Here is a 25342-nt window from a genome sequence, read left to right as displayed (position 1 = left end):
GCAAAAGACTTCAACTTTCACTTTGTCAGTGCATTCGTGATCGCAACTTAGATCGGCTGTCATGGCAACGACGAGGACGGTAGTTTTACCACAGTGTCGAATCTACAAACTTGTTTGTACAACCGAAAACTTCTAACTATACCTTATGTCTTTGGAAATCGTCTGTAAATAATTAATTGAATTAATTACGATCCATTGCATTCGTCTATCAACGTTTATTCGCTTCTATATGCCGATTTCATTACTTAAAACACTGAAGAGTTCCAATATTGAAGCGTGAACATTAACACTTGCTCTATGAATCGTCCTAGAGCACCCGACTACCCAAAATTAATACTTATGAAACAGACAAGAGCGTGAAGGTAATTGTACGAGAACAACGAAAAGTGCTGTACATTCTTACCAAAATGACAAACATCGTCAAAATTATCAAAAAAGTAGTCAATTAATCGGCACTTCGTCAATTAATACCAGTTTATAACGCCGTTATGTAACTGTACGTGAATAAATAGAAGAATGTACAGCACTTTGCCCCTCGATTTCTTAGTACGATAAACAAGTCTATCACGTTTGTTTGTACGGCAAAATACGTTAGTTGGGTGCTCTGGCCATATTTACCGACCAAGTGTTAATGTAGTCCTTCGTGTCGGTCACGTGACCACGCGACAACACGAGAACCGACGAAAACATCCCGATAAGGACGTTGGACACCTAACATTAAAATCCGGTCATGGAAACAAACAGAACTGACGGGGAAATTATTAAATAATGCATTTATGAAAAAAACCATATTATATATGCAACATTAACCCACATGCGTAAAGCCCATCAGCTGGGGTTACTTACAAGCATCCTCAAGGGAATTTAAAGGATTTTTCAATATCGACCGTTTGGAGGAAGAGTCCTGCGACTCATAGTGGCATAGACCCTAAATAAAGTCTTTTATTAGTAGAAGTATTATTTTAAAAGTAATCAGCAAATTGAAATATGAACGAAATAATATTTAAGCCACTCTGAGTATCGGCCGAATTATGCCTATGAAACTACACCCGACTGTTGTTACGTTCCTCTTAGACTCATTACACCCTACTGTTGTTACGTTCCTCCTAGACTCATTACACCCTACTGTTGTTACGTTCCTCCTAGACTCATTACACCCTACTGTTGTTAGGTTCCTCTTAGACTCATTACACCCTACTGTTGTTACGTTCCTCCTAGACTCATTACACCCTACTGTTGTTACGTTCCTCTTAGACTCATTTCACTCTACTGTTGTTACGTTAGTGTTAGACTCGTTACACCTTACTGTTGTTACATTCCTCTTAGACTCATTACACCCTACTGTTGTTAGGTTCCTCTTAGACTCATTACACCCTACTGTTGTTACGTTCCTCCTAGACTCATTACACCCTACTGTTGTTATGTTCCTCCTAGACTCATTACACCCTACTGTTGTTACGTTCCTCTTAGACTCATTACACCCTACTGTTGTTAGGTTCCTCCTAGACTCATTACAAGCTACTGTTGTTACGTTAGTGTTAGACTCGTTACACCCTATTGTTGTTACGTTCCTCTTAGACTCATTACACCCTACTGTTGTTACGTTCCTCTTAGACTCATTACACCCTACTGTTGTTACGTTCCTCTTAGACTCATTACACCCTACTGTTGTTATGTTCCTCTTAGACTCATTACACCCTACTGTTGTTACGTTCCTCTTAGACTCATTACACCCTACTGTTGTTACGTTACTCTTAGACTCATTACACCCTACTGTTGTTACGTTCCTCTTAGACTCATTACACCCTACTGTTGTTACGTTCCTCTTAGACTCATTACACCCTACTGTTGTTACGTTCCTCTTAGACTCATTACACCCTACTGTTGTTACGTTCCTCTTAGACTCATTACACCCTACTGTTGTTACGTTAGTGTTAGACTCGTTACACCCTACTGTTGTTACGTTACTCTTAGACTCATTACACCCTACTGTTGTTACGTTCCTCTTAGACTCATTACACCCTACTGTTGTTAGGTTCCTCTTAGACTCATTACACCCTACTGTTGTTACGTTCCTCTTAGACTCATTACACCCTACTGTTGTTACGTTCCTCTTAGACTCATTACACCCTACTGTTGTTACGTTCCTCTTAGACTCATTACACCTTACTGTTGTTACGTTCCTCTTAGACTCATTACACCTTACTGTTGTTACGTTCCTCTCAGACTCATTACACCCTACTGTTGTTACGTTAGTGTTAGACTCATTACACCCTACTGTTGTTACGTTCCTCTTAGACTCATTACACCCTACTGTTGTTACGTTCCTCTCAGACTCATTACACCCTACTGTTGTTACGTTAGTGTTAGACTCATTACACCCTACTGTTGTTACGTTCCTCTTAGACTCATTACACCCTACTGTTGTTACGTTCCTCTTAGAGTCGTTACACCCTACTGTTGTTACGTTCCTCCTAGACTTATTACACCCTACTGTTGTTAGGTTCCTCTTAGACTCATTACACCCTACTGTTGTTACGTTAGTGTTAGACTCGTTACACCCTACTGTTGTTACGTTAGTGTTAGACTCGTTACACCCTACTGTTGTTACGTTAGTGTTAGACTCATTACACCCTACTGTTGTTACGTTCGTGTTAGACTCATTACACCCTACTGTTGTTACGTTCCTCTTAGACTCATTACACCCTACTGTTGTTACGTTCCTCTTAGACTCATTACACCCTACTGTTGTTACGTTCCTCTCAGACTCATTACACCCTACTGTTGTTACGTTAGTGTTAGACTCATTACACCCTACTGTTGTTACGTTCCTCTTAGACTCATTACACCCTACTGTTGTTACGTTCCTCTTAGACTCATTACACCCTACTGTTGTTACGTTCCTCTTAGACTCATTACACCCTACTGTTGTTACGTTCCACTTAGACTCAATACACCCTACTGTTGTTACGTTCCTCTCAGACTCATTACACCCTACTGTTGTTACGTTCATCTTAGACTCATTACACCCTACTGTTGTTACGTTCCTCTTAGACTCATTACACCCTACTGTTGTTACGTTCCTCCTAGACTCATTACACCCCACCGTTGTTACGTTCCTCTTAGACTCATTACACCCTACTGTTGTTACGTTAGTGTTAGACTCATTACACCCTACTGTTGTTACGTTCCTCTTAGACTCATTACACCCTACTGTTGTTACGTTCCTCTTAGACTCATTACACCCTACTGTTGTTACGTTCCTCCTAGACTCATTACACCCCACCGTTGTTACGTTCCTCTTAGACTCATTACACCCTACTGTTGTTACGTTAGTGTTAGACTCATTACACCCTACTGTTGTTACGTTAGTGTTAGACTCATTACACCCTACTGTTGTTACGTTAGTGTTAGACTCGTTACACCCCACTGTTGTTAGGTTCCTCTTAGACTCATTACACCCTACTGTTGTTACGTTCCTCTTAGACTCATTACACCCTACTGTTGTTACGTTCATCTTAGACTCATTACACCCTACTGTTGTTACGTTAGTGTTAGACTCGTTACACCCTACTGTTGTTACGTTCCTCTTAGACTCATTACACCCTACTGTTGTTACGTTCCTCTTAGACTCATTACACCCTACTGTTATGTTCTTCTTGGACTCATTTCAGCCGACTCATGTTATGTTCTCAGTTAAATTCTTAACAAAACGTGCAGGAATCCAGAAAGAACACTGCAAAACTACCACAACTTTCTGTATCTGAGAAGCTCTTCATTATCATTTTCATTGTTCAATGTTAATTGTCATTCATTACTATGCATTCTATTATGATATTTATTTCCTGTTAATCATTGATGTAAAGGTATGGTATTTCCTATCGGAGTTTGAATTCTCGGGAAATCTCGTCTTTTACGTTAGTGGTGCCAAGTTAACAGTTATGTATAATATAGATGGTATATACATGTTCTCTTGACATCCTTAAGGTATTTACTATTGGAGTTTGAATTCTCGGGAAGTCTCGTCTTTTACGTGAGTGGTGCCGAGTTAATGGTAATGAATAATATAAATGGCATCTAAATGTTCATCTGATATCCCTAAGGCATTTCCTATCGGAGTTTACGTAAGTGTGCCGACTTAACAGTGATGGATATATAATATAAATGGTAGCTACCTGTTTTCCTGGCTCCCCTGGCATCTGTCGTTAATCCATGTTCTACATACACATGTTCTACAGGTTCACGAGTCACACCGACAAGCTCAGCTCCATCCCGACTACAAGACTCTGTAAAAAATGATACAAGAAAATCAATAGCAAAACGCCTTTTAAGGTTTCTTTTGATACGATATCTGGAACAAATCGTACATGTATAATGGTATGTGATAAATCAACAAAATTAATTGTTTAGGATTTTTTGACGGACGAAACATGAAGTGTTTTGGAAGCTCGGAAATTAACACAAGATGTTTCTTACAGCCTCATACAGTGTTAGTATAATAGATACGAAAAGAAATCTTACCACTTTGCCTGTTCGATGACATTCCAGTGTCAGTATAATGGACAGGGAGATATATTTTACCACTGTGTCTGTACCATGACATTCCAGTGTCGGTATAATGGACAGGGAGAGGTATCTTACCACTGTGTCTGTACCATGATATTCCAGTGTCAGTATAATGGACAGGGAGATATCTTACCACTGTGTCTGTACCATGACATTCCAGTGTCGGTATAATAGACAGGGAGAGATATCTTACCACTGTGTCTGTACCATGACATTCCAGTGTCAGTATAATGGACATGGAGAGATATCTTACCACTGTGTCTGTACCATGACATTCCAGTGTCAGTATAATGGACAGGGGGAGATATCTTACCACTGTGTCTGTACCATGACATTCCTGTGTCAGTATAATGGACAGGGAGAGATATCTTACCACTGTGTCTGTACCATGACATTCCAGTGTCAGTATAATAGACAGGGAGAGATATCTTACCACTGTGTCTGTACCATGACATTCCTGTGTCAGTATAATGGACAGGGAGAGATATCTTACCACTGTGTCTGTACCATGACATTCCAGTGTCAGTATTATGGACATGGAGAGATATCTTACCACTGTGTCTGTACCATGACATTCCAGTGTCAGTATAATGGACAGAGATATCTTACCACTGTGTCTGTACCATGACATTCCAGTGTCAGTATAATGGACAGGGAGATATATATTACCACTGTGTCTGTACCGTGACATTCCAGTGTCAGTATAATGGACAGAGATATCTTACCACTATGTCTGTACCATGACATTCCAGTGTCAGTATAATGGACAGGGAGAGATATCTTACCACTGTGTCTGTACCATGACATTCCAATGTCAGTATAATAGACAGGGAGAGATATCTTACCACTGTGTCTGTACCATGACATTCCTGTGTCAGTATAATGGACAGGGAGAGATATCTTACCACTGTGTCTGTACCATGACATTCCTGTGTCAGTATAATGGACAGGGAGAGATATCTTACCACTGTGTCTGTACCATGACATTCCAGTGTCAGTATAATGGACACGGAGAGATATCTTACCACTGTGTCTGTACCATGACATTCCTGTGTCAGTATAATGGACAGAGAGATATCTTACCACTGTGTCTGTACCATGACATTCCAGTGTCAGTATGATCGACAGTGGGAGATATCTTACCACTGTGTATGTACCATGACATTCCAGTGTCAGTATAATGGACAGGGAGATATTTTATCACTGTGTCTGTACCATGACATTCCAGTGTCAGTATAAAGTATATGGAGTGCCATACAGATTCATCTGTAATTCGAGTCACATTCTCAAAATAAGAACTAGTTTTGAGTCAACATAAGCCAATACAACAACCAAAACCACTTGTTTAAAGTCAGTTACAGTTATAAATCCTTTGACATATATCATACGTTATGTCTACCAGTAGCGTAGTTAGAGTAGCAAAATTTATTGTAGGATATCGGTCAGCGATTGTCCCGGATATCGAATGACCGACTGACACATATTACGGCAAACATATTAAGCGTATGGTAATGCATTATTTGTACACGTGACACATTGAGATGATTCGTCTTGTGATATGCTATTTGTGTTGAAACAGTTCTTTTCTCTTAAGGCTTTGATATGTAGGAACTCATTCAAGCGCAGCGTATTCTCGAATACAGTTTTACGGGTAGTAATAGCAGAGACATATATATATCTATATATGTCTTTGGAAATAGCTGTAAAGGGGTACAGATCGAGTAAAACACGCAATACACAATGACTAACAGATCAAGGACGTGACTTTTGTGAGAAGTACGATGTAAGTTTGTGTAGGACTGTATCTGATCAGAAAACATGTCGGTTGTGTGCATAAAAGAACTATTGGACCTTTGAAAATACTATTTATATGTAGACAAAGCCTAAATGAGCAAAAATTTGAATAGGATTGGCAAAATAATGTATAAAAGGATCTATATAAGAGTATGTCACATTGACATGTTTGTTACGAGGATATATTTCAAGAGGGGAATTATTCGTTTAAGGTTAATAAAACCAGACATTAACCGAAATATAAAGCTATAAGCTACAACTTTTTTTTTACGATAAAGTGGGTTTTTTTATTGAAAAAATACAAATGATAGTAACTGTTGCGTTAATAAAGACTAAAAACCAACAAAATTATATGAAACATTTGTGAAAATCTATCAATATGTAAGAAAATACCCAAAATTGTAACAGGTAACTTATGTAACAGGAGAGGTATGGAAAAATATTAACTATAGTCACTAGCCTATACATGATCACATAAATATTACATTGTATTCATGAATATTCATTATTAAATATGTCTACTTATTGATGACGTAGCAATATTACTACTACGTCATTAGCGTTCGTATTTTATTAATGTGTTTGATGTAAACTTTATTTCGTTTCTTTTGGTAGAGTATATGACAGCATTTTAGTAACAACAACAAACAGAAACAGGATATGGAAACAAGCTTGAAAGCTTATACTAGTCCACTTCTTTCAATTGGAATTTACATTATTGAGATGGACAGCAATAAGCGAAATCTGAGAAAGAGAGAGAGAAAAGAAAAAAGAAAGAAGATATGATCATATATTATCCTTAATATTTTTAACTAGAAGGGGAGGGTGTGCAGGGAGGAGGGGTTAGGTGAAAGTGCAGTGGGCTTGCCAGCTTAATTTAACTACATCAAATCTTTCATGATTATGATTTTCTCTGAGGTAGTAATTTCCAAAGTGATGAAAGTAACGAACATATTATGTAAGAAATCAAAAGCGTTTAGTATCAATTATAAACTTTTGGATACATGTAAACAATTCCTTATTTTCTTCGAAAGAGAGGTTTTCATCTCCAAATAGTAACAACCTTTCAGTTAAATGATACTGATTGATCTGATTGAAGTATGTCGTTCGGAGATTTACGTATAGTGGGCATCGCAAAAGATAGTGGAAATTTGTTTCATTCGATAGCCCGCATTCTTTCGAGTAAAGGTGGCTATTTAGGGAGCTACATTCCATTCTTAGTCTCTCATGGAGGATCTGACCTTGTCTGCTTCCAGAGGAGAAATATAATGGTACTTGGTGGAAGGTTCATGCAAGTGTTTCTTAAGTTTTCGCAATGACGGATTCGTTTTTACATCAGACGGAAGAGAGTTCCAACATTTTAAGACAGAGGGAATGAAAGAATTCTGAAACAAAGAAGTATGACAAAGAAGAGGACGAAAATTTCCTCCGTCTCTAGTAGCGTGAGTATGCACATCGGAATTTCTATTTGGGAGGATGTCTTTTAAGAAAGTGGGAACCATACTATGAACCATTTTATGAAACTGTATAAGTTTATGAGTCTGACGTCTTTTTTCAAGAGTTTCCCACCCCGTTTCGTTGTACAACATAGATCTACTCGTAAGCTTTGTCCCTCCCGTTACAATTCTAGCGGCCTCTAGATTTAAGCTTTCTAAAATATTTGTATGGGCTACTGTAAGATTATCCCACACAATGTCGGCGTATTCTAAAACTGGACGAATGAAGGAAAAATACAGAGTTTGAAGTGATTGCCGGTCAAGAGAAAATTTGAATTTCCTTAGGAGATTAAACTTGGAGAATGCTTTGTCAATTACATAATGAACATGGTCTTTCCATGAGCCGTTGTCAGATATGTACACACCGAGATGTTTGTGGAGACTAACTTCATTAATAGGAATGTTGTTCATGTAGAGCGGAGGATGAGCTACACGCATGCCTTTTCTACTGATTGTTACACTTTCGGTTTTTTGAGGATTAAAATTAACTAGCCATCTTTTTGACCAAGAATAAATTTTAACGAGGTCTTTATTGATAAGATCTGCACTTGTTGCTGGAGTGTCAACAAATGTGTACAGTGAAGTGTCATCAGCGAATAGTTTAATAATGGCCTCTATATCATTTACTATATCGTTAATATAAATCAAGAACATCAAAGGGCCTAAAATTGATCCTTGTGGTACACCAGCTGATATATTACGCCAATTTTACTTTTTACCATTTATAACAGTTCTCTGGGTACGATGTGATAGGTAATGTTTAAACCATTTCAATAAATTTCCACTAATGCCAAAACAAGATAATTTTAAAACTAAACCACGGTACCAAACTCTATCGAAGGCCTTGCTGATATCTCAGAAGACCATACGGATATCTTTGCCTATGTCTAACGCTGATGTAATGTCATGAATGATAGAGAGAAGTTGGTTTTGGGGCGAGTCTCCAGTTCTAAAGCCAGACTGATGTGGTGATAGAAGAGAATTTTCAAGAAGAAAGTTGTATACGTATTTGAAGACACATCTTTCCATAAGTTTACCAATTATAGAAAGTAGGGATATAGGTCTGTAATTCGATGGAGATGATTTATCACCTTTCTTAAAAACAGGTGTTACATTTGCCTGTTTCCAGAGTGTAGGGAAAATAGAAGAAGTTAAGGATTTATTGAATATTTTACTCAATGGGGAACTAATAATATTCACTGCCTCTTTTAATAACCTTGCATTAATAAGGTCAGGTCCAACAGCTTTAGAACAGTCAAGAGTGTTTATGATGTCACTGACGTCTCTAGGAGAAATGTTTATGTCATCTAGACGCTTGTCATTTACGAAAGGTATGTGTGGAAGCTGAATATTAGAGTCGTCAACGTTAGCCTGGGAACAAAAATGGTCGTTAAAGATATTGGCTTTGTCCATGTCATCGTCAAATATTAAATTATTGTGAGAGATAGGAGGGATAGGGCATTTTCCAGAATTTGGTAAAAAGGCCTTTATAGATCTCCACCATTGTTTGGAGTCTTCAAAGTGGGAAACATGAAGTTGTTCACATAACTTCTCAAAGTATTTCCGCTTGGATTGACGTATGGTGTTTATGCAAGTGTTTCTGATATGTCTAAATTTTGTCCAGTAATTTGCTCTATTTGTCATTTTTGCCTTATTGTGTACCCGTCGTCTTTTACGTATCAATTTTCTTATTTCGTTGGTCATCCATGGTGGATCACTCGATCTGACAGTGATAAATTTGTTCGGAATACATGACTTAGCTGTTGAAAGAAGGATATCCGTGAAGTCGTTCACGAATTTGTCTATGTCGTCAGTACTCGTCAAAGTGTCGAAATCGATAAGGGAAAGTCGTTGTCTGTAAAGATCGTAATTGCCGTATTTGTATAACCATATATGTCGCTGAAAACATTGTCCCTGAGTAATAGAAATGCTGAGAGTAAAGTAAGTGGGGCAGTGATACCTGATGGGTTGATCTAAGAAACTCTCACCTACAATACATTTGTCGATAAGGTTTTTATTACTAACGCAGACAATGTCAAGAAGGGAGGAGGATGTTTCAGTAAAAAATGTGGCCGTGCTTACAGTTTGCGTGAGATTACAAGTTAGGAGTAGTTGTCTTAATTTGTCAGATTGGCTAGAATTAGAAAGCAAATTTGCATTAAAGTCACCAGTTACTATAATGTTTGGAATTCCGCAGCTGTGTGCCAGGTCTATAGACTGGGCAATATGGTCCCATGATTGTGCAGGTGAGTTAGGGGGGCGATAAAAAGTGCAATAGAGAATTTTTTTACCAGAAAGAGTAATTTCGAGCCACACGCATTCAATAGTCTGTATCTCAAGATCAGGTCTACGTATTGCCGGTATATAATCTTTAACGTAAATAGAAACACCTCCACCATTTCTGTCGGGTCTTACAGAAGTAAAAGGGTAAGAAAATCCAGGAAAACATAAATCTTGGGAGCCTATATCACTGGGTGTTAACCATGTCTCAGTAAACGATAAAATTGTATGGCTGAATAATTCGGTATAAAGAATATCAATCTTTTGCTTCAAACTTTGAACATTTAGATGGACAAATGAGTATTTGCTATAATCTAAACATTCATTTATATTTGATTCTAAGGAAGAATCAGTGGTATCATTTAATGGGCCAGGGTTACATTCAATATCGCCTGACAAGTATACTTTCATTATAACATAAAGTACTACATGGAGAACAGAAATAGAAAATGGTAATGAATCGACAAATAGCAAAAGCGCGGGAGAATGTCTCTCTGAAAAGGTACCTAAAGACAGAATGTTAGAATATATGTTCATCACTATAGGACAAATTATACACAACATCAGACTTATACAAAGGATATCAAGCACGCTGATAAATGTTTTAAGATGTACAGATTGAGAGTGTTGGTTGAACGCGCCTATCCGAGCACGATGCATAAGAAGACAGTCAGGCATTGGCTAGGTAACACCAGAATTTGGGATTAATACCAAACGTGCTGGAATGACGAGTTCAACAATACCAGGAAACGTACTGCATATAAATAAGAACGGCAAGCCATCTGGGAGGAGAGTGACAGGGGAGGGGTAGGGGAATGTGGACAATGGAGAGGGAATAGTTTGTGCAAAAAGGGATACAGAGAATACTAGACATAACATAAACATGTTGGAGTGGGAGATGGGATGGATCAGGAGGAAAATCAGTGAATAATTATTGATATAACAAATACATGTAGGTGCGCATATTCGAAATGGCGTTTTTTAGACAGAAAAAGATGAGAAAACAAATCTAGCGATTTTACCTTATGGGATGTCTTAATGTCGGGTACATTGTAACAGGTAGGAAAAATAATTCAATATACACTTATGGACCGTGACATAATATACACCACATGTGTACACTTATATATGGTGACATAAACAATAACATTATTTTTTGGTATAATTATGTGCATGGCACAAGTGAAATTATAATTGTCACTTATGAAGAGTGACGTTAGAGACACTGTATTTGTACAATTATAAACCGTGACATTAGAGACACTGCATTTGTACATATATACTGTGACATTAGAGACACTGTATTTGTACAATTATAAACCGTGACATTAGAGACACTGTATCTGTACATATATACCGTGACATTAGAGACACTGTATTTGTACATATATACTGTGACATAAGAGACACTGTATTTGTACACATATATACCGTGACATTAGAGACACTGTATTAATACACATATATACCGTGACATTAGAGACACTGTATTTATACACATATATACCGTGACATTAGAGACACTGTATTTGTACACATATATACCGTGACATTAGAGACACTGTATTAATACACATATATACCGTGACATTAGAGACACTGTATTTATACACATATATACCGTGACATTAGAGACACTGTATTTGTACACATATATACTGTGACATTAGAGACACTGTATTTGTACACATATTTACTGTGACATTAGAGACACTGTATTTGTACACATATATACTGTGACATTAGAGACACTGTGTTTGTAGATATATACTGTGACATTAGAGACACTGTATTTGTACACATATATACTGTGACATTAGAGACACTGTATTTGTACACATATATACCGTGACATCAGAGACACTGTATTTGTACATATATACCGTGACATTAGAGACACTGTATTTGTACATATATATACCGTGACATTAGAGACATTGTATTTGTACATATATACCGTGACATTAGAGACACTGTATTTGTACATATATACTGTGACATAAGAGACACTGTATTTATACACATATATACTGTGACATTAGAGACACTGTATTTGTACATATATATACCGTGACATTAGAGACACTGTATTTGTACACATATATACTGTGACATTAGAGACACTGTATTTGTACATATATATACCGTGACATTAGAGACACTGTATTTGTACATATATACTGTGACATTAGAGACACTGTATTTATACACATATATACCGTGACATTAGAGACACTGTATTTGTACATATATACTGTGACATTAGAGACACTGTATTTGTACACATATATACTGTGACATTAGAGACACTGTATTTGTAGATATATACTGTGACATTAAAGACACTGTATTTGTACACATATATACTGTGACGTTAGAGACACTGTATTTGTACATATATATATCGTGACATTAGATACACTGTATTTATACACATATATACCGTGACATAAGAGACACTGTATTTGTACATATATATACTGTGACATTAGAGACACTGTATTTGTACACATATATACCGTGACATCAGAGACACTGTATTTGTACACATATATACCGTGACATCAGAGACACTGTATTTATACACATATATACCGTGACATTAGAGACACTGTATTTGTACATATATATACCGTGACAATAGAGACACTGTATTTGTACATATATACCGTGACATTAGAGACACTGTATTTATACACATATATACCGTGACATCAGAGACACTGTATTTGTACATATATACCGTGACACTAGAGACACTGTATTTATACACATATATACCGTGACATTAGAGACACTGTATTTGTACATATATATACCGTGACATTAGAGACACTGTATTTATACACATATATACCGTGACATTAGAGACTCTGTATTTGTACATATATACGGTGACATTAGAGACACTGTATTTTTACATATATACTGTGACATTAGAGACACTGTCTTTGTACACATATATACCGTGACATTAGAGACACTGTAGTTGTACACTTAGATACCGTGACATTAGAGACACTGTAGTTGTACACTTAGATACCGTGACATTAGAGACACTGTATTTGTACATAGAGAATACATGGTCAGTGTCTTAAAATATAAGCTGTATTTTGGCGAGGGTAAAGAAAGACAAAAGTGGCGAGCCTTGGCGAGCCACTTTTGTCTTTCTGTCCCGAGCCAAAAATACAGCTTATATTTTAAGACACTGACCATGTATTCTATTTATCCTGCAACAGTCATAAAAATAATCATCAAAAATTATCATTTTGAAGTGAAACGGTGTCAAAAATGACAGAAATATGTTCGCCTTTTAAACGTAGTTTCACTTTGAAGTAGGTCAGTCGAACTGACGCACGTGCTAAGATTCCAAAATACAGCTGTTTTCCGTCACTGCCGTATACAGCAAAAATATATACGGTGGGTGTATTCCGACAATGCGGTGGCAGTTGCAGGATAAACATATATATATACCGTGACATTAGAGACACTATATTTATACACATATATACCGTGACATTAGAGACACTGTATTTGTACACATATATACCGTGGCATTAGAGACACCACATATATACCGTGACATTAGAGACACTGTATTTGTACATATATACCGTGACATTAGAGACAATATTTATACACATATATACCGTGACATAAGAGACACTGTATTTATACACATATATACCGTGACATTAGAGACACTGTATTTGTACACATATATACCGTGACATTAGAGACACTGTATTTGTACATATATACCGTGACGTTAGAGACACTGTATTTATGTATTAATGTGTTTGATGAACCATTCTTTGAGTAGATGACCCTGGGCTATTTTAAGGAGACTTAAGTTACCATGAATAAATTGCTCGAATTATTCTGTATGGGAGACATCACACCGCTACTCAAGTATATCCATTAAAATACAAAAAATGAAATATGTGCGGAATATGACAATTTTTTCAGAATCTTCCTATCAACCCGTTTATATACCAGCGATATAATCTTACATGATTTGACATGTCAGCTGGTATTTAAATGCATTGTTATGACAGTTAATCTCCAATAGTTCACACACACGAGGTGCAAACACTTTATGACGAATTTCATACACCCATGCACAGTTGAGAACCTTCCGTATACAACACACTGCAATACACTGATATTTTAGTGGTAACCGGCTACAAGGTACACACGCTTCTCGATCAATAACTGCCATAAATCTTTTGTGGGGTGTTATAAGGTCAAAAACAGCTTACCTGTTGCAATTTTTAGAAGCTTATTCATTTGTCAGTATCTGTCAGTATTTGTCAGTATATTCTGGCAAGAATATAACAGACATCCATGAAGATCAAGGCAGGGTCAACCAATGGAGTGACTTATTTTTCAAGATATCAAAACATTCAAAATAATGTTTTGTTTACACACGGCTGTAAAATAACAATCTCAGAAAGCTAATGATCTCTTAAATCAATATTTTTTTTTTTTTTAAATTATCGCAATTAAGCCAAATGTCTTAAAAGACACAATATTTAAAAAATGTTTATATAAAATGTTGCATTTTGAGGAATATTATCGTCAATACCCGTTCAGACAATTGATAGACTATAGAAGTATTATGCTAAGAAGTTATCAAACAAAACACTACAATATTTAGCTATTGAATCACATTGACTTAATTTCAAAATAGTATTTTTAGTAAAGTGTGTAGGTATTTATGGAGGTCATTGTATATCTATCCGTACAAATCTATATTTATGTTTATATCTTGACCTCTTTCTGCCGATTTTGAGTTGGAATTATGGTTTCGTTAATACGGCATTCTTCGTTATTTTTCATTACATGAATTCTCACATATCTTGCAGTAAAATTGTCTTTAAAGCATATTCCATGTACATGTGCTCCTGTTAGTCTCGTAAACAGTGTAATGGTTGCCTATAGAATGGTTCTAATTACCTTGGGTATATCGAGCAATCATGTTAAATGACAAAGTGTCGCCGTATGAGTAAAAATACATCTTATCACTAAACAAAATTTAGATATATTATATATATATATAAGAAAACTATCAAATGCATTTCGTTTTTCGGAAAATGGAAAATAAGGATATGTTTATTAGGTTTTTCTTGCTTTTGTCAAACACAGGTATTTCTTCAAAGCTAATGTAATAGTGTTTGCCTATAAGGACAATTCTGTGTTATCAGGTACATGATCTATGACAAAAAATGCAAGATTGACGGACACAAAATATACGTAAGATGATACAGAGCAGTTATGTGAAATACGACTGGCGTACATTTGCATACATGTCTTACAAGTTAACATTTTAAAACTTTAAAAGCCACGTTTCCATATCAACGAATAAATCACTGTTGCCTGGATACCTGCTCTTGATATGTCTTAAGGTAAACACTACACAATTTTTGTCCATGCGAAATTCAATTCGAGTTTAATGGCGGTTTGAATCATTATATGAAAAAAACAATCACACAACAAAGAGGGAGTTGAAGATCATATGAAATCAAAGCCCACTGCTAATCTATGTATAAGTAGGAACGTATCTAAATTATCTGTATATAAAATGGCAAAAACTTACCGTGAGCGGTCGAAATTGATTTCACCTTCACCGACTTACACACAGATGCCCCCATACAGCAAACAGCAGTCTACCTGCGCAGGAACGTACAAAACATTCAGAGAAATGCACAACTCAATGATTTACTTAACTTAACTTTTATCGGTTACATCATAGCACGGAAATACAAATAAACTTAAGTCCACTGTACCACCATAAAGAGGTGCGTATTTAACAACGTTTAATATAATCTAATTGGACCAAAATAAAACATGTAACAGGGCATTGATAAATCAGTTTGGTCTAAATGACTTTAAACACATCAAAGAATAATTTACGGCTGTTCAATATATATCTTTGCGAGCGTATGTCATCTTCTCTAAAGAGAAATACAACTTTAAATATAATGATACCAGACCAAAATAATCTTAACTTGATAGAATGAATCAATCACATCATAAAATCATTAACAGAATAATATTATGTTTATCAACGTTTGCTACTTACAGCGATATTTGTTTTGTATACTTTTGTTTATCATCATAAAACTATTTGTGTCCGTATTTCTCCTCTATATCCGCCGTTCATCACATATTCTAGATAATCAATTTGTAACTATTTTATCAATATTTAACGCCTCTATATCATATTAAGGTCACGTGCTTGATCCACTTAACATATTAATCATTTTTTCCGTGATTGTTTGTCGTCTCGCCATTCGACCTCATATTACCTTGAAACTTGAGCCAACCGTGGATATTCAACAATGTTATGTCACGTGTCTGGTCAGTCATGTGACCTTATATTACCTCATATGAACAGGAGCCAACCAAATTCTCCGTTATAAAACTGATGGTAAGACGGGGCATTCTACCGAAATTCCGGTTTGGGCTAAGTGCGTCACTGTACCCTGCTTAGATAACGTTATTATGACAACACTTTACACTAGTATATATAAAACCAATATTGATTAATTATAGTTTTATCAGAATTTAAAAGGTTGACTTGAACTCGATTAACAAAACATAAGGGCCTCTCGAGGCAAAGTAAAATACGTTTGAAGAACTATTTGCTGACTGTAAACATTAAAAAAGTGAACAGGATTAGGGGAATTATTCAAAGTTAATTCAATTATGTTTGTTCATTTCATTCATTTTTTATTTTATTGTTACATGAAATCAAATATTTTATTGCAATAAGGAACAAGTTTATATTCATATATTGATCTCTAAATATTGTTTTTCTCTCTTCCCTATCAATTTAATAACACTGACATGAGCGACATGTGCCTAAATCCACCCGCCTTGTCATATCATACTGATAATGAGCAAACCATGTTTTACTGCAAATATTATAGATGTTTAAGTTCTATTCCCAGGACCTTCACACAAAGGCGAATCAATTAAAGGGCAAACGCAGGGTAGTGTCAAAGGCGATTTTCATGGAAAGGAAATAGGATATCTTAATGTTTGTCGTCTCTTAATAACCATTCAATGAGGGCAGAAGGTGTGTTTTTCTGACAGGACATGCAAACTATGCGATGGCATTGACTAGATACTATATAACACTGACTAAAACACAATTTTCCCGAGAAACTCGAGGCAAATGGTGAATTGCAATTGATTCTTCGGTGAACAGTGTTATTATCGCCCTTAACAAACTTGCACTCAATTTTGACTTTTTTTCACTTAAATGTCAGAGTTATATAATGTATGTATATAAATAATATAAATAGCATTTTCAGTGATCATAAAATAAACATGATACTTTAAGTAATTACATTATACTCTTATAATCTGTTACTATGTGTGCATATCAGGGTATCTTTGTGATGTACAATGTATTCACAATTGATGTTACTTATCATCACAATTTATGTTACTTATCATCACAATTGATGTTACTTATCATCACAATTTATGTTACTTATCATCACAATTTATGTTACTTATCATCACAATTTATGTTACTTATCATCACAATTGATGTTACTTATCATCACAATTTATGTTACTTATCATCACAATTTATGTTACTTATCATCACAATTTATGTTACTTATCATCACAATTTATGTTACTTATCACAATTGATGTTACTTATCACAATTTATGTTACTTATCACAATTTATGTTACTTATCATCACAATTGATGTTACTTATCATCACAATTTATGTTACTTATCACAATTGATGTTACTTATCATCACAATGTATGTTACTTATCATCACAATTGATGTTACTTATCATCACAATTGATGTTACTTATCACAATTTATGTTACTTATCATCACAATTGATGTTACTTATCACAATTTATGTTACTTATCATCACAATTGATGTTACTTATCATCACAATGTATGTTACTTATCATCACAATTTATGTTACTTATCATCACAATTGATGTTACTTATCATCACAATTTATGTTACTTATCATCACAATTGATGTTACTTATCATCACAATTTATGTTACTTATCATCACAATTTATGTTACTTATCATCACAATTTATGTCACTTATCATCACAATTTATGTTACTTATCACAATTTATGTTACTTATCACAATTTATGTTACTTATCACAATTTATGTTACTTATCTTCACAATTGATGTTACTTATCACAATTTATGTTACTTATCATCACAATTGATGTTACTTATCATCACAATTGATGTTACTTATCATCACAATTTATGTTACTTATCATCACAATTTATGTTACTTATCATCATAATTTATGTTACTTATCACGATTTATGTTACTTATCATCACAATTTATGTTACTTATCACAGTTTATGTTACTTATCACAATTTATGTTACTTATCACAATTGATGTTACTTATCACAATTGATGTTACTTATCACAATTTATGTTACTTATCATCACAATTAATGTTACTTATCATCACAATGTATGTTACTTATCATCACAATTTATGTTACTTATCATTACAATTGATGTTACTTATCTTCACAATTGATGTTACTTATCACAATTTATGTTACTTATCACAATTTATGTTACTTATCATCACAATTGATGTTACTTATCATCACAATTGATGTTACTTATCATCACAATTGATGTTACTTATCATCACAATTTATGTTACTTATCACAGTTTATGTTACTTATCATCACAATTTATGTTACTTATCATTACAATTGATGTTACTTATCATCACAATTTATGTTACTTATCATCACAATTGATGTTACTTATCATCACAATTTATGTTACTTATCATCACAATTGATGTTACTTATCATCACAATTGATGTTACTTATCATCAAAATTGATGTTACTTATCACAATTTATGTTACTTATCATCACAATTGATGTTACTTATCATCACAATTTATATTACTTATCATCACAATTTATGTTACTTATCATCACAATTTATGTTACTTATCATCACAATTTATGTTACTTATCACAATTTATGTTACTTATCATCACAATTTATGTTACTTATCACAATGTATGTTACTTATCTTCACAATTTATGTTACTTATCACAATTTATGTTACTTATCATCACAATTTATGTTACTTATCATCACAATTTATGTTACTTATCATCATAATTTATGTTACTTATCACAATTTATGTTAATTATCATCACAATTTATGTTACTTATCATCACAATTGATGTTACTTATCATCACAATTTATGTTACTTATCATCACAATTTATGTTACTTATCACAATTTATGTTAATTATCATCACAATGTATGTTACTTATCATCACAATTGATGTTACTTATCATCACAATTTATGTTACTTATCACAGTTTATGTTACTTATCATCACAATTTATGTTACTTATCATTACAATTGATGTTACTTATCATCACAATTTATGTTACTTATCATCACAATTTGTGTTACTTATCATCACAATTTATGTTACTTATCACAGTTTGTGTTACTTATCATCACGATTTATGTTACTTATCATCACGATTTATGTTACTTATCATCACGATTTATGTTACTTATCACAATTAATTATACTTATCACAATTTATGTTACTTATCATCACAATGTATGTTACTTATCATCACAATTTATGTTACTTATCACAATTTATTATACTTATCACAATTTATGTTACTTATCATCACAATTTATGTTACTTATCACAATTTATGTTACTTATCATCACGATTTATGTTACCTATCAATACGGGTTATCTTATGCCTTTTTTTTAAATACCTGCATAAATATCAGCATCAACAAGAAAGTTTTTCTGCTGATGCATTATTTTACCAGCTAGTTTACCTATATACATATATATTCATTTAGCATGGGACAATGGTAATTCAATGTAATTCATCACTTTTTTCAGTGGAATGTAATATGTAATTAAGGGGCAATTCAATTAAATATAGTAGTAATCTAGTTACAATAAATAAGCATGTATTGAGACAGTCATAATGTCAATCAACCTGATACAGAAAGTGACCGTGGTGAATTAAAAGTGTGATATACACCATTTGAATAGATCAAATTCGTTGTGTTCCTGCTACAATATTTTCAAAGACTTGAAAGCTAAAATAATTATCAGCATCTAACTGTCAATAATGTCAATTAAACTTCACAAAAAATTAAATCCATACATATGTAAAATAGTAGTGATATGTAAAAATAAGTATTACTAATAAAATATTTAAGGAAATAAAATCAAGTCTGATATATTTATTAATGATACCTTTAAGTTAATGAACCACGGACAAGTGAGGGCATTTAAATTGTCACTATGCACTGCCCCTGCTAGATTTATCAAATATCTCTCATGGACTGTTCATAATCTTTTATAAATAATTTACAAATTCATTAACATTTACAAATTCGTTTGAGTCCTGTGATATGAATCATTTATGCATAGGAAATAGGAGATAATTAAGTCGATCGATCGAGATAATAAGTCGATCGATCGAGATAATTAAGTCGGTCGATCGAGATACTAAGTCGATCGATCGAGATAGAAAATGTTTTTATCAAGCTATGTAATGTCCTTTCCAAGCCGCCGTAGGGTAAGCATATTTCATGCAAGTCTTAATATTTTTGCACTTTCAATTTACTAAAAGCAGGAAGTGAAGTGGGGGTGAGGAGCAGAAACTAGCTGGTAGATTTCTTGATACCAAATCTAATTTAAAGATTAACCCATTTCAAAGTATTCTGTACCGTATATACCAGTAAAACTAAACAAATATTGTCCAGATTACGGCTAGGTAGCAGTCAAAAGATGTTGATCTGGTATTAACGATGCTTATGCCTATGACCAGTTTTCATGGATTGTCTATCTTAAACATGCCCAAAGACATAGTGTCAAAAAGCAATATGAATACGGACACACATGGATACACACGAAATTCAATAGTCATACGCTAAATAATGACCATGTAGATAGTGAATTCGAGAGATAAAAATATAGACATTCAACACAGAATGATTTCTCAAGGATTAAAAAGACAAAGGAAAACTTAAGTTTTCTAAAACAAAAAACAAAAAAAAACCCAAAAAACAAAAAAACGAATAAGGAAATTGAAAATCTAGGATACAACGAATACACACCGATAGTCTATCGGTATAAGAGGTAATGGCCACAGCAATGTCACTCACGTAACTGGTACCGTTGTATTTTGTTTTTTTAAAAAGGGATATAAAAATGTCAAAATTACTTTATAAAAGATAAATAGACTTAACTGCTGACTGGCAAATTACGTCCGGCTTAATTCGCAAAGAGATTTTTTGTATCGGCAGAATATTTATCGCTTACTTTCACCTACTTTTTCCTTTTGATATTTTGCGGTAGTGTGCATGAAAAGTAAGCAAAACACTTAAGTTTTTATGGCTTGCCAAATGTTTTATTCGAAGCTGGGCAACCCAGCTCATTATTCAAACAAAGGAATGAAAGATCAACATGTTCTCATTTACTAAGTAGTTGTAGTATTACTAGTGATAACTACATACTTATGACTTAATAACCAGATTTGTTTTATTGATTTTAGTAAATGTTTTTAAAGAGTGTTCACCCATTGTGAAATTATAGAGACCCTTTGTTCTGACACACTTGAAATAGCTGTTGTAGCGTGTAGTTTCAGTTGTTTTATTTATTTATTTATTTATTTTTTTATTTATATATATATCTTTTTGGCGTCCGAAGTGTAAACTAATACAATTTAATATCAGTCTGGTTATATGCTGTTATGCATTCAACAGATTCTCACTTTCATTTCTATTTTTTTATAGAAGTTTTTTTAAAAACTTTTTCATACATTTCCCATTAAGAAAATCTTTGCTCAATTTCATAAATTTCATATGGCAGAAACACTCATTTAACATCATACGTTATATATATGAAATACATATGTCGATGACTTTTAACCTACAAGAAAGTGACAATTTTTTAGGAAATAGTGATCACCTGGTTGCTCTGGAATATATTTAATATGTAAATTTTGTTATAAAAGATATAGAGGATATCTAACAGTGTCTTCAGTAATACCAAATATATTTCACGAGTGGGGCTAATATTTTGATATTTTTCACGAGTGCGCAGCACGAGTAAAAAATATCAAAATATTAGCCACATGAGTGAAATATCTTTGGTATTACTGGAGATACTGTTAGATATTCTGTTTATTACATTTTTTATCAACGAAAAACCTACCCCGTATGCTAACTAGGCCTACAGCGTTCCCCCTGTCCAGGTGCTGACATGTATGTCGGGCTTTCTGATTGGTCAATTATTTTGGTATTTTCTAATAATTAATTTGATTGGTCAAATCAGCAAAAGTGATATTTTTCACTAGTGAAAAATATCATATTTATAGAATCTAACTGTCAATAATGTCAATTTAACTTCACAAAAAATTAAATCCATACATATGTAAAATAGTAGTGATATGTAAAAATAAGTATTACTAATAAAATATTTAAGGAAATCAAATCAAGTCTGATATATTTATTAATGATACCTTTAAGTTAATGAACCACGGACAAGTGAGGGCATTTAAATTGTCACTATGCACTGCCCCTGCTAGATGGTATTCATAAACTTATGAATGTTCATTTAACATTTAAGAGCATTGGTAGGTTTTGATTTGTGCAACAATATTCATGAATATTTATCAAATATCTCTCATGGACTGTTCATAATCTTTTATAAATAATTTACAAATTCATTAACATTTACAAATTCGTTTGAGTCCTGTGATATGAATCATTTATGCATAGGAAATATCATTTTCATACTTAAGTAATTAAAGTGTTATATAAAAGACAAAACCCAAAAAGTCACAAAAAGTCAGAATATATTATTAGATAACAATTATAAAATTAGTTTGTGTGAATGAAATTCAAAACTCAGAGAGTTGAATACCTATAGGTCTTCAGGTAAATTAGAATAAAAGATTTATTTGTTTTGAAAATGAAAAAAATAGTTATACAATAAAATAGTTCTGGCAAGGGACGAGAACTTTACAATGAAATTTTACCATGTATCATTTTATCATATTCATAGAATGAATAATTTTTGATATTTCACTGGTAAAAATGTAATAAATAAGAATATTTAGAAAACTTAAAATAAGACTAAAACAATATGAATTTGTAGTACCAAGAGACAAGATTAATTGTTATCATCCTCTTACAGTACTTTTGAAATGGTCTTCATGCATGGCTATATTTTTGTTTATTTTATTGCCCTTGGTTTATTGATTTTAATTCGGAATTACATTTTAATAATTATGTTATTTTTCGTTATTTCAATTTTACATTATATAACATGTACGTTTGACATAAAGCTTTTTAATGTTAAAAACTGAAAATGGAAAGTTTATATAAAATAAATAGAAGTTCCGCATTATTCAGTAAACCCATTAGCCATCATTCACAGGTGCTTAGATAATTCGTTACACATGCAGTAAAAGAATGTACGATTTATTTAGAGTCAATAGTGTAACCCCCTCTATATCTAGGGATCTTTTTGTGAATATGCCAATCATTTCTTGTCAAAATGTCTTTTGTACAGCTGTATGCGCATCATAGATTTCCACTGGTTGGAAATCTGACTTTGAATAACGTTAATGATATATCTCTAGACATACTATTATCTGGTATTCCGGATCTATCTATGCAATTCTGCGATGATATTTGTTGAATTGTACAAAAAATGATAAAGACTAGCACTAGGTATTTCAAGTAATGTATCAGATAATATATTACTTTTGTGAAACTGTTAACGGCATGCTCATTTCGTTTTTCTGTTTGTAATGTTAGAATTACATTAGTCGTCACCATTTTATGCCGTTTTGTCAATTTGATATATAAATTGTAGGAAACGGCGTTGATCTGTTGCGCCCAATCCTCACGTCTCTTGTCAAATAAGTATGTTTCAAAATGAAGAGTACACAGACGGTTTTTTATACGAAAAAAAAAAAAAAAAAAAAAAAAAAAAAAAAAACAAAAAACAAAACAAAACAAAAAACAACCGGATCGTAGCTTAGTCTACACGAACTATATATAGATGATAGAGCGCAGAACTGAGTTTCACTATCAATAATTCTTATGAAACATTAATGAATGACTATCTTAAAACTAATTATACCGTAGATGTAATTGTTCGTCTCTTGTTTTGATTTTTCAATTAATTTGATTCGCAAAAAATATACCTTTATTTCCAATGCATATATTTAAATGTCTCAAATTGATTATTCATATAGCTCATACAGAGCTTTTCTTAACGCAAGACAAGCATACGTACTTCATGAAGCCATTTAATGTAATTAAGCAAATATAAATTGATATGAAAGATGTTTGCAAAATTTAGAAAAACACCTGAGTATCACCTGCTTTTGTTAAGTAATGATATATATCCATATCATGTAGTTGATATCAACATGGACGAAAGGTTATATTTAATTTATGATACAATATAACTGTAGTGGATTATGTGCAAGTTACTCCTGAATTTCTGTATAAAAATTCATCTGAAAAATGTTTTCACAATTTATTACATAAAACATGAACATCACTTGTAATTGTTGAATATATCCATAGAGAAAGGGACACCACTTAGAAAACTATTACGTCATAGATTCCCTTCTACACCTTATATGTAACGAGTTAGTTACGCATGGCAACTTATAAACTTTTAAGCTTAACATGGTAAGTTTTGATAAATTGCAAGTGAATATAACAAATCTAGCACTTACCTCTACCGACTCTGTGTTTGGAGGACTATCCCGATAAAACTATTCATCACATAACTTGCAAAAATGTAGCACAGGATGATATTGTAGAAGGTCCACGAAGAACCCCCACCTAAACTACAATTTCTTCGAAATGAAAAAAGAGCCAACGTCACATCCGGGTAATGTATCATATCTATTTTGAGAAACATGCTGTCATTTAGAAAATCATATCAGTAAAATTGTTTACATAACTGAATCATAAGTATATTCTCAGATTAAAAATAATGAATATATGCTACAAAAGTATCGCTTAATCCTGTACATACTTTTTGTATTCAATAAAGATAGAATAATGTTTATATTCTAAGGAACAAAACATTCAGTCGAGCCCAACTATA

The 25342-nt window shown here is 33.6% G+C and overlaps 1 protein-coding gene across 2 annotated transcripts in view; it reads right to left on the bottom strand.

Annotated features, from left to right (window-relative positions):
* The window catches only part of LOC117343023, a 73376-nt gene extending 48268 nt beyond the window's left edge, over positions 1–25108 (bottom strand). For both annotated transcript variants that reach the window (XM_033905347.1, XM_033905348.1), the window contains exons 1-3: positions 24966–25108; positions 15736–15809; positions 4176–4286 (exon numbers count right to left, since the gene is read on the bottom strand). In XM_033905347.1, the coding sequence (XP_033761238.1) occupies positions 4176–4286; positions 15736–15790 (166 nt within the window). In that variant the 5' untranslated portion in view covers positions 15791–15809; positions 24966–25108. The remainder of the gene's footprint in view (positions 1–4175; positions 4287–15735; positions 15810–24965) is intronic.
* Between the last annotated feature and the right edge of the window lie 234 nt (positions 25109–25342).

The sequence above is a fragment of the Pecten maximus genome, chromosome 14 (assembly GCF_902652985.1).
Source record: "Pecten maximus chromosome 14, xPecMax1.1, whole genome shotgun sequence".
Classification (NCBI taxonomy): domain Eukaryota; kingdom Metazoa; phylum Mollusca; class Bivalvia; order Pectinida; family Pectinidae; genus Pecten; species Pecten maximus.
Note: the sequence above shows the minus strand (reverse complement) of the source record. Positions and strands in the feature narration are given on the sequence as shown.